Source organism: Danio rerio, chromosome 7, assembly GCF_052040795.2.
Source record: "Danio rerio strain M-AB ecotype USA chromosome 7, GRCz13ab, whole genome shotgun sequence".
NCBI classification, from domain to species: Eukaryota; Metazoa; Chordata; class Actinopteri; order Cypriniformes; family Danionidae; genus Danio; species Danio rerio.
Window position 1 is genome coordinate 12,496,519 of NC_141027.1, and position 12,424 is coordinate 12,508,942.

The 12,424-nt window shown below is 38.8% G+C and overlaps 1 protein-coding gene across 1 annotated transcript in view; it reads right to left on the reverse strand.

Moving 5' to 3' along the window:
* Positions 1-12,424, reverse strand: part of adamtsl3 (ADAMTS like 3) — a 403,073-nt gene that overhangs the window by 120,957 nt on the left and 269,692 nt on the right. Inside the window, exons 10-13 of the mRNA XM_087260149.1 lie at positions 8,934-9,045; positions 4,399-4,537; positions 4,226-4,276; positions 303-507 (exon numbers count right to left, since the gene is read on the reverse strand). Coding sequence (XP_087116275.1) covers positions 303-507; positions 4,226-4,276; positions 4,399-4,537; positions 8,934-9,045 — 507 coding nt within the window. The remainder of the gene's footprint in view (positions 1-302; positions 508-4,225; positions 4,277-4,398; positions 4,538-8,933; positions 9,046-12,424) is intronic.

A 12,424-nucleotide genomic window follows, 5' to 3' on the forward strand; every position in this document is an offset into this window, starting at 1 on the left:
ACCTAAATACTATTGAGTCACTTTGGGTTGTTTTGGAAGGAGCGAGTCAGCAAACCTTTTCCTCCACCAGCATCCTGTAATGGCTCAGAATTTCTCTGGTCACTGTGCGGGACTTGTGTCTTTCACTCCCAAGATGAATTGATGTTGTGTTGGCCGCAAAAGTGGGCCCTAAACCATACTAATAAATTATCGTGGTCTAAAATCAGGCATTTCAGTTTCATTGTCCAACCCTTGTATATGTCTAGAATAGTTCTTTTAAATTCGATAATATTGTGTATATAGTGCGGAAACCCTGCACGAACCTGAGACCACTCCATGGCCATCCACTGCGGACAGTCAAAGGTGTTGCAGTTCTGTTTGCTGATTGGTCGAGGTGAGTGTGTGCACTTCCAGTCCTCCACCTGCACAATCTGACCATGAACGTCCTCCTCCACACACACGATACTCCTCTCCTGAGATCCCCCTCCGCATGACACCGAGCACGACGTCCACGGGTTCTGCTCCCATCTGAACCAAGAGGACACAACAACACGATCACATTACTGGATCAATGCTAGCTTACATACAGGCTCTCAACAACCTGGAAAAGCAGCCAAAGTTCAGTCATTTTCGTTCGGCTCAGTGCCTTATTTATCAGGGGTTGCCACAGTGGAATGAACAGCCAACTATTCATATATATATATATATATATATATATAGGCATATCTCTCCCTGTGTTGGCGTTGGTTTCCTCCTGGTGCTCCAGTTTCCTCCTCAGTCCAAATAATTGCGGTATGAGTGTGTGTGTGTTTGTGTGTGTGTTTCCATATGCCGGAATAGCAGAGATTGGTAGTAACGATTTACATTTACTTCGTTACATTTACTTGAGTAAGATTTGTTGGATAACGAGTACTTTTTGAGCACATTTAAATATATGTACTTTTATTTTTACTCAAGTAAATGATTAGAGAAAAATCATTAATCTTACTTCGCTACATTTGGCGGCGTTTCCCTGTTACTGCCAAGTGATAATAAATATGATCCATATATCTTGTTTGTAAATATCGCAAGGCGCTGCATTGGAGAAGTTGTGTTGCGAGAGGCCGCTATAGAAACGTGTCTCTTGCTTTCGGTTAAGCAGGTCGCACACCAGAAGCGCCGCTCGGCGCCGCGACACGGCGCGCACATGACAGTTTAAAGTATCACACACCAGACGTGCACATTCGAATGATATTTAACATGAAACTAATCAGATGGCGCTCTGTGGCGCAGCTGAAAAATGAACTGCGTCCTGAGTCGTGGGCGGGCACCGCCAACAGCTGCCGACAGCCGCCGACTTGCGGCGCTGGTGTGTGTACCCTGATAAAAACCTATGTTTAGAATTCTAAAATGCATGGTGCTGCGTGGCGCAGCGCGCCGCCGAGCGGCACTTCTAGTGTGTGCGACCTGCTTAAGCCGTCGCCGGGCGCTGCCGACAGCCGCTGACTTGCGGCGCCGGTGTGTGTTTCCTGATAGAAACCTATGTTTAGAATTCTATAATACATGGCGCTGCGTGGCGCGCTGCCGAGCGGCGCTTCTGGTGTGCGACCTGCTTTATTAGAGTGCGTGCCTGTTGGAATAGTGGCTGAAGTCTAGGAAGACGTGCGATTTTATACTGTGGTCCCGCTCGCTATCTGCGGTTCCGAGAAGGATGGTCACGCTGTCTGTGCAGTGAGTTTATCAGACCAGGTCACCCGGCCTCAAGTTCAGCGTATGTTTTTACTCCAAGATGTCAACAAGAATAGTTTCATAATGCGATGCAAGCATCGAACTGACATGGCAACATGAATGACAGCTCCGACCTGAAAAACACGTGGTCAGTGGCAAAATTATCCATATTTTTAGACCTTATTAATGGTAACTGTGGGATGACTAAAGAAACCAACCCAAGCTCATTCTGAAAACGTAGTTCTGCGGATGTTTCTGGAGACAGCGAAATACGTCCCGGGAGGTATGTACGGCTGCATTTATTTTTTTCAAGCGAACGCTACGGGGCGGTGTGACGCTGTTCCCTTTTGCGCTTGCCGGCCGGCCGACCGCTTACCTCCTTTTGGAGGGCTTTCCCGCTGCAACCCGTTTGTCCACTCAGCTCACCTTGTACGTCGGCAGGCTTGAGATGCAGAGAGGAGTTGACCACGACGATCGGTTTCGAGTCCGGGGAAGAGCGGTTCCAGCAATCAGGTAAGACAAAAACAAAATCCCAAAATTTAAGTGAACGTGTGTCATAACAGGGTGAGAACGTGGTGAAACCCGAAAACGCGGCAGAAAAATAAAATCAGGGCTTTTCGTTTTTTGGACGGCTTTTGTAAACTGTTGCTCGGGTTTAGGGAAGTGAGCGAGTGGGCGGGTCAATCTGTAAAATTGGTTGGGTTTATGGAAGGAGGAGGGCGGGTCAGCCGATTGGCCAGTCGCGCAGTCAATCATCCGGTCAGTCGGACAGCGGCCTCTGGTGGGTTCACGCGAGAACAGCGCGGGCGCGAACTGCACTCGCGAGAGGCGTTTGAGATGCGAAAAAGCATACAACAGCTGCCTCTCGCGGATTCGCAAAAACAAAAACTGCAGCCGTATGTACCTATCTGGACGTATTCCGCAGTCTCCAAAAACGTCCGCGGGACTACGTTTCCAGAATGAGCCTGGGTTGAAAGAAACTGCTGTTTAACTAATTAGCCCTGCACACTTACTTAACCATTGAAAATATAAAATTTAAACATTATTTTTAAACTGCTTTAACAGAAAGATATTATCAACACATTTCTATAGTTTTAATATCTCATTTCTAATAACTGATGATCTTTGCCATGATGACAGTACAAAATATTTGACTAGATATTTTTCAAGATACTAGATATTTCGTCACCTGAGAATTATAAGGTTCTATCTGACATTTTTGTCAAAATTGAGTTATTGACATATTCTTATTAAGTGACAACTTATTTACATTATTGGATTTTTTTTTATAAGTTGTTTACATTTTAAGATATTTATATAAAAAACAAATATTACACACATACTGTGTGTTATATGGAACGCAAAAACTTTAAAGCTAAAATTGTGATGGCAGCCAAAGGACAACAGCACCAGTGCGCTCACCACACACACCAGCTTTTGGTGGAGTCAATATTGATAGAGCCAATTCAGTGGATAGGGCTGATTAAGAGGCCATTATGGGTAAGAGCCGATTGAGGGACCCCTGGTCACCGGCGTTACACCCCTATATGAGAAGTGCCATGGGATTTTTAATGACCACGGAGAGTCAGGACCTCGAATTAACATCTCATCCAAAAGACGGCGCCCACTGACAGTATAGTGTCCCCTTCACTTTTTACTGGGGCATTAGGACTCACACAGACCACAGGTTGAACGCCCCCTGCTGGCCTCTCTAATACCACCTCCAACAACAACATAGTTTTCCAATGTGGTCACTTGATTTAATAAACACATTTAATAAACACATTTTCCATATGATTCAAGTATGTTCACACCAAAAACTCATGTAATATATATTTTTTTACTCTTTTCACCATCTCTCTGACTTGTAAAAAATGATTCTGCCTTATTTTATTTTATTTTTTTCAATCAAATTAACTTTTCTAGTCAACTCAAATTTTCATTCATTCATTCATTCGTTCATTCATTCATTCAATTTCCTTCGGTTTAGTCTCAGATTCAGGCGTCGCCGGAGCGGAATGAACCGCCAACTATTCCAGCATATGTTTTACACAGCGGATGCCCATCCAGCCACAACCCAGTAGTGGGAAATACCCATACAAACTCACATTCACACACACTAATACACCTCAGCCAATTTAGTTTATTCAATTTACCTACAGTGCATCTCTTTGGACTGTGGGGGGAACCAGAGAACTTGGAGGAAACCCACACCAACACGGGGAGAACATTTAAACTCCACACAGAAATGCCAACTGGCCCACTCGGGACTTGATCCAGCAACCTTCTTGCTGTGAAACGACAGTGCTAACCACTGAGCCACCATGCCGCCATCATCTCATTTCATCAGTCAAACTGAGTAAAACATATTTAGTTACACTTTGTCCGTAAAAATGCAGTTGAAACTTGATTAACCTAGTAAAATCAGTTAAGGCAACATAAAAATGTGTTTTTATGTAATTTTTTTATAGTGCTGAACTGTATCTCTATCAGGGTTGAACTCTATCAGTATGAGAGTAGTAAGTAAATGATTTCATACCGAGGAAGAGGCTGGAAATGGTCATACGGCATCACTTCCTTAAATCCATCACTGGAAGAGAAACAAAAAGTGTTATCATCATCATCATCATCATCATCATCATCATCATCATCATCATCACAGCTACTGTATGCTCTACTCAGATGTGTGTGCATTAATATGGCAGAACCAGCCTTTCAGGACAGGGTTCCATGTTGCACTCTTTGAGTTTGGGTGTGGGTTTGGTGTTTTCTGGGAAACTGTGGCACAAGTGCTCCGCAACCGATCTGTTATAGCGGATATCCACGCAGTCGGCTGAATTCAGCTGATAACCTGCAGGAGAGAGATTAAACACTGTCAGACATCAAGATCAAATGCTTTTCATAGATCAATCTTAGCCGAGATATACAACATCAGACCACTTTCAAGTTACAATTCATGAAACTTTCATCCCTTGCAGCATTTTTAAAGGCACCTACCATGCAAAATGAACCATTGGAAGCTGTTTGGACAGACATGTAGAGTTGAAGTCAGAAATAACAAAAACAAAATTGCTTTAGAGGGCTAATAATATTGACTTTAAAATGGTTTTAAAACTGCTTTATTGTAGATGAAATAAAACAAATAAGACTTTCTCTAGAAGAAAAAATATTATAGGAAATGCTGTGATAAATTTGTTGCTCTGTTAAACATCATTTGAGAAATATTTCACAAGAGCGATAATAATACTGACTTCAACTGTGTGTAGTGTAGTGTGTACAGAGGCATTTTATAGTTGTATAAAACATTGGACCCTATCATATACCTGGTGCAATAAGGCGCAAATCATGCATGGCACAATTTATTGTTATTTTCAGATCAGCGCAACTCTAATTTTCACGATTTATGCCACATTATTTAAATAGCAAATCCATTTGCACCACTTTGTAGACTCATGAGTGTGCCGGTCTAAATTAAAGGTGTAGGCACGTTGTTGGCACGTCGCTATTTTGAGGAACTGAAATAGGCCGTGCTATTGACCAACTAAGAGCTGGGGGGGTGGCTTTTTTCATTTTATTCATGAAAATTTGCATTTGTAAAATGTTATTATTAGTAGTAGTAGTAGTATTTATTATTCACCCATAACTCATTGGGAGATTATGTACAAGCCTGATAGATGATGCGCCAGGGCCCAAAGTGTATTTTCCGTCCTTAAAAACTTGCTTGTTTCCCTTTTTTACATATAAATGATAAATTTGCTGCTCATTTCTATAATGTGGTCATCTCTGTAATTTCTAAGTCATCAATTTTTAATTGATCAATTTATTACTAATCCTAAAAATAATCTGAAAAAGTGTTTTCCATCTGTTATCAATAGAACAGAACATAATAGAATAGAATAGAACAAAACAGAATAGAATAGAACAGAAAAAAGCAGAATAGAATAGAATAGAAAAGAGCAGATCAGATCAGATCAGATCAGAATAGAATAGAACAGGACAGAAAAGAGCAGAGCAGTATAAAATAGAACAGAAAAGAGCAGAATAGAATAGAATAGAATAGAATAGAATAGAATAGAACAAAACAGAACAGAGCCGAATAGATTAGAGCAGAGAAGAATATCATAGAATATAACAGAAAAGAGCAGAGCAGAATAGAATAGAACAGAATAAAATAGAATAAAATAGAAAAGAGCAGAGTGGAATATAATAGAATATAATAGAATAGAATAGAATAGAATAGAATAGAACAGAATAGAATAGAATAAAACAGAACAGAACAGAACAGAGCAGAGCAGAGCAAAATAGAATAGAACAGAACAGGACAGGACAGGACAGGACAGGACAGAACAGGACAGGACAGGACAGGACAGGACAACACAGCACAGCACAGCACAGCACAGAACAGAACAGAACAGAACAGAACAGAACAGAACAGAACAGAACAGAATAGAATAGAATAGAATAGAACAGAACAGAACAGAATAAAAAAGAGCAGAGCAGAGCAGAGCAGAATAGAACAGGACAGAACAGGACAGGACAGGACAGGACAGAATAGAATAGAATAGAATAGAATAGAATAGAATAGAATAGAATAGAATAGAATAGAATAGAATAGAATAGAAAAGAGCAGATCAGATCAGATCAGAATAGAATAGAACAGAACAGAAAAGAGCAGAGCAGAGCAGAGCAGAGCAGTATAAAATAGAACAGAAAAGAGCAGAATAGAATAGAATAGAATAGAATAGAATAGAATAGAATAGAATAGAATAGAATAGAATAGAATAGAATAGAATAGAATAGAACAAAACAGAACAGAGCCGAATAGAATAGAGCAGAGAAGAATATCATAGAATATAACAGAAAAGAGCAGAGCAGAATAGAATAGAATAAAATAGAATAAAATAGAAAAGAGCAGAGTGGAATAGAATAGAATAGAATAGAATAGAATAGAATAGAATAGAATAGAATAGAATAGAATAGAATAGAATAGAATAGAATAGAATAGAATAAAACAGAACAGAACAGAGCAGAGCAGAGCAGAGCAAAATAGAATAGAACAGAACAGGACAGGACAGGACAGCACAGCACAGCACAGCACAGCACAGCACAGCACAGCACAGCACAGAACAGAACAGAACAGAACAGAACAGAACAGAACAGAACAGAATAAAAAAGAGCAGAGCAGAGCAGAATAGAACAGGACAGGACAGGACAGGACAGGATAGAATAGAATAGAATAGAATAGAATAGAATAGAATAGAATAGAATAGAACAGAACAGAACAGAACAGAACAGAACAGAATAGAATAGAATAGAATAGAACAGAATAGAACAGAACAGAACAGAACAGAACAGAATAGAATAGAATAAAATAGAATAGAAAAGAATAGAATAGAATAGAATAGAATAGAATAGAATAGAATAGAATAGAATAGAATAGAATAGAATAGAATAGAACAGAACAGAACAGAACAGAACAGAACAAAATAGAAAAGAGCAGAGCAAAACAAAACAGAACAGGACAGAATAGAATAGAACAGAACAGAACAGAACAGAACAGAACAGAACAGAAAAGAGCAGAGTAGAGCAGAATAGAACAGGACAGGACAGGACAGGACAGGACAGAATAGAATAGAATAGAATAGAATAGAATAGAACAGAACAGAACAGAACAGAACAGAACAGAACATAATAGAAAAGAGCAGAGCAGAGCAGAGCAGAATAGAACAAAACAGAAAAGGACAGAATAGAATAGAACAGAACAGAACTGTCACCGACTCGGTCCCAGTCATTCCCCTCGCTGGCCAGCAGAGGCCACCATCTCCGGACTTCTAAGCATTTCATCATCCACTTACACTGATCCTGCACACCTGAACTGAATCTAGCTAACGACCCACGTAGCCTTTATAAGCCAGCTCCAAACGCTCAGTCAGTGCGAAGTCTTGTTTAGCCCGGGCCAGCATTTCTGAGCGTTATTCCTGCCTGATTCCTCGTGCATTACTCCAGCCTGTTTCTGACTCTGCTTCGCCTTCTGCCTGCCCACGACCCACGCCTGAGATACGGACTCTGATATTCGCTGCCTGCCCACGACCCACGCCTGATACACGGACTCTGATACTTGCAGCCTGCCCTCGACCTATGCCTGGTAAAACTCTCTGTGTCTGTTCATCGCCAGTCTTTATCCATCATAGACTGTTGCTGTTGTGTGTTTGCACGTTAGTGCATATTGTGTGCGTGAATGAGAGCCTGATCAATAAATACTGCATAATGGATCCCTTCTTGTCAGTCTCCTCGTTACAAGAACAGAACAGAAAAGAGCAGAGTAGAGCAGAAAAGAACAGGACAGGACGGGACAGGACAGGACAGGACAGGACAGGACAGGACAGGACAGGACAGTACAGAATAGAATAGAATAGAATAGAATAGAATAGAATAGAATAGAATAGAATAGAATAGAATAGAATAGAATAGAATAGAACAGAAAAGAGCAGAGTAGAGCAGAATAGAACAGGACAGGACAGGACAGAATAGAATAGAATAGAATAGAATAGAATAGAATAGAATAGAATAGAATAGAATAGAATAGAATAGAATAGAATAGAATAGAATAGAATAGAATAGAATAGAATAAAATGGAACAGAACAGAATAGAACAGAATAAAACAGAACAGAATAGAACAGAATAAAACAGAACAGAATAAAGCAGAATAAAACAGAACAGAATAGAACGGAATGAAACAAAACGAAAGGGAGGGGAAGGGAATAGAATAAAACGGAAAGCAAGGGAAGGGAAGGGAATGAAAGGAAAGGAAAGGAAAGAAAAGGAAAGGAAAGGAAAGGAAAGGAAAGGAAAGGAAAGGGAGGGGAATGGAGTGGAAGGGAACAGAATGGAACAGTAGGGAAGGGAATAAAAAGGAAGGCAATGGAATGGAATGCAATTGAACGGAAGAAAACAGATGGGAAGGGAATGGAATTGAATGAAAGGGAAGGCAAGGAAAGGGAAGGGAATGGAATAGAATGAAAGGGAAGGGAATGGAATAGAACAGAATGGAATAGAACAGAAGGTAAGGGAACAAAAGAAAATGGAATGGTATAAAACTGAACAGAACAGAAGGGAAGGGTACAGAGTGGAAGGAAAAGGAAAAAAAAGGAGAGGGAAGGAAAGAAATGGAAAGGAACGCAATGAAACAGAAAGGAAGGGAGGGGAAGGGAAGGGGACGGGAAGGGACAGAATCAGTCAGTGGTACCTCCTCCACAGGTGACGGAGCAGGGGAAGAAGTCAGTCTCCCTCCACTGGTAGCGAATGGGCTGATAAAACATGAACTGTATCACTGTGTCTTTAGGACCGGCATACTTCACCTGAGGAGAAACACACACACACACACACACACACAATTTATAGAACCTGATCACTCACGCTTCTAGAGCTCTTGATGTGAAAACTGGATTTGAGAGTCAAAACTACAGTTCCTCTTGTGATTTTTTTCCCTTTTTCAAATATTTCCCAAATAATGTTTAACAGAAAAAGGAATTGTTCACAGTATTTCCTATCATTTTTTTTTTCTCCACGAAACATGACGAGAGGGTGAGACAGTGTAGCTCCTCCCCTTTTTTAAAACAGCCAATAGCCTTTTGTTTTATCACAGCTCTTCTAGTGAGAGTGATTGAGCTCAAATGCATCAAATGAAAACCAATGAGAGGCGTCTTGAAAGGGCGGGGCATGTCAAATACTAGAGAGCATTTGATTAGTAGTATGACTGAAGTATAAGGAGATGTGTATCAAACTGCTGATCGATTTAGGCAGACGTGACAAACTACAAGCTTTACATGTTTATATTAGTTTTATATCTTCTAAACGCAAATTTTCTCTGTGTTTTGGAGCACACTAGCTTATAGATATCCTAAAAACTAACAATAGTGATATTAACATCTAAAAAAACTTTATTTTAATCTCATGGGACCTTTAAGTTCGAATCGCATCACAAAATGCAATCATCATCAGATCTAAAGTTGCTCATATTTAAAAAAAAAACAAATACATTTTGATGATTCTAATAAGCAGGACATTTTCTCATAAGCTGCAAGTCCATGCTCATGTGATGATTTGCGTGTGAAATGAATCATGTGTGATCCGCCACTGAATATGCAGGATTTCTGGAGCTCTGGTGATTAGCTGAACGCTGTTTTGCATGCTGTCGCAATTAACCAGAGTAATGAGTCATGTTCAATTACTGTAAAGCCATAACGTCAAGACTAATCATGAACGCCCAGGTCGCGAGGAGAGAAAGACTAACACGATTACACTCACACTGAGCTGTGTTGACAGTTTCATATGGAGAGTAAACACTGATTCTCTCTGCCGCGTTAAACTTGCAAAGAAATTTTAAACTGATTTTTGCATTAAACTACCGAATACAGGTTTAATTAAAATTATATTATATTATATTATATTATATTATATTATATTATATTATATTATATTATATTATATTATATTATATTATATTATATTATATTATATTATATTATATTATATTATATCACTCATTCATATTCTTTCCGGCTTAGTCCCTTTATTAATCTGTGGTTGCCAACAGATAAATGAACCGAGAACTTATCCAGCAAATGTTTTACGCAGCAGATGCCCTTCCAGCAGCAACCCATCACTGGGAAACACACTCATACATACACACTTATTCACATACATACACTAGGAAGAATTTAGCTAACCCAATTCACCTATACCACATGTCTTTGGACTTGTGGGGGAAACCGGACCTATATTATATTATATTATATTATATTATATTATATTATATTATATTATATTATATTATATTATATTATATTATATTACATTACATTACATTACATTACATTACATTATATTATATTATACACAGAGACTCCCGGATGCCCGCAAATGAATTATAATCTGCTGGAAATCTGGCAAATGATTATATACATTATATAAGTCAGAATTATTAGCCCCCTTTTGATTTTTTTTCTTTTTTAAATATCTCCCAAATGTTGTTTAACAGAAAAAGGAATTTTTTACAGTAGGTCTGATAATATTTTTTCTTCTGGAGAAAGTCTTATTTTTTATTATTATTTTTTTCGGCTAGAATAAAAGCAGTTATTAATATTTTTAAAGCCATTTTAGGGTCAAAATTATTAGCCCCTTTAAGCTATAATTTTTGTTTGATAGTCTACAGAAAAAAAACATCATTATACAAGAACTTGCCTAATTACCCTTACCCGTCTGGTTAACCTAATTAACCTAGTTAAGCCTTTAAATGTCATTTAAGCTGTGTAGAAGAGTCTTGAAAAATATCTAGTCAGATATTATTTACTTTAATCATGGCAAAGATAAAATAAAGAAATGAGTCATTAGAAATTAGTTATTAAAACTATGATGTTTAGCAATGTGTTGTAAAAATCTACTCTCTGTTCAACAAAAATTAGGGAAAAACTAAACAGGGGGCTAATAATTTAGGGGTGCTAATAATTTCAACTTCATTTTTTCAACTTCATTTCAAATAATTTCGACTTCAACTGTAAATGTGCTGTATTCTGAACAACCTGCTCCCTTGGTCGCAAACCTAGTTGTGATTTTGCTGCATTTTCCTGCTTCTATGGCCAGGGCTTTTCTTCTTTTCATGCGCTCCCTCTCTGCTCATCCTTTCTGTTTACATTCTGTGTTTTTGCCTGACTAAAGTTGTAGCAGGTATCATAAGTTCTATGCAAATAGCTAATCAGGCAGTACGTCGCTGAAATGATTGGACCTTATGGTGATCACGATCGCCTGATTCGTGGTTTGAGGTGTCCATCAAGCTGCAAAGCAGCCTATGGCATGTCGAGGTGTGGTAATCGACAGCACGGAGGCAGGCCAGATTGACCGTCAGGCCACCGGGAAATGTCCCGTCGCTCCCGATGACCAGTCCTCCCCTGCCCCCACCGCTCTTCAGGTACGTTGCGCGCAACTCACCCCTACTGCTCTTCAGGTACGTCTCGCGCACACACACACCTACTCAGATACGTCGCTCACTTAACCCCTGACACACACAGATTCAACACGCATGATCGCTCTGGATAGCCTGGTAATGCGACATAAATTTTTTTTTACTGAAACTTGCCTTTAAAAAGTGCATCCTTGGACTTATCCATGTTTCTTTGCATGTTGAACAAGTCCACTACAACAGAAAGTAAAAACAAAACCTGCAACTGCCTTAACTGCATTCATTTTTTCAACGCGTTAATTATTTCAAATTAATCGTATGCGTTAACTTACTAATTTAGACAGCACTAATATATATATATATATATATATATATATATATATATATATATATATATATATATATATATATATATATATATATATATTAGGGATGTAACGGTATCAGAATTTCACGGTACTATAATACCTCGGTATGAATGGCACGGTACAGTATTTATTGAATAATTTACAGGAAAAACAAAACTAATGAAAAGACACAAAAAAGTGCCAAAAGTGTTTATTTACCTTAGCACTGAACATATCAATGACATACAAATTAGCCATCTATCTGTAAGTTTCAAAACAGGAACTTAAATTTTTCAATTTTAATAACAAAAAACTATTAAACCATAAAAAAATATATAAAGTTTCAATTTAGTATTGTTGAAAACTCATAACATTCAACATTTCATCACTCACTCACTTAGATAGAGATGGGTTTTTTAAGGAAAATTATCA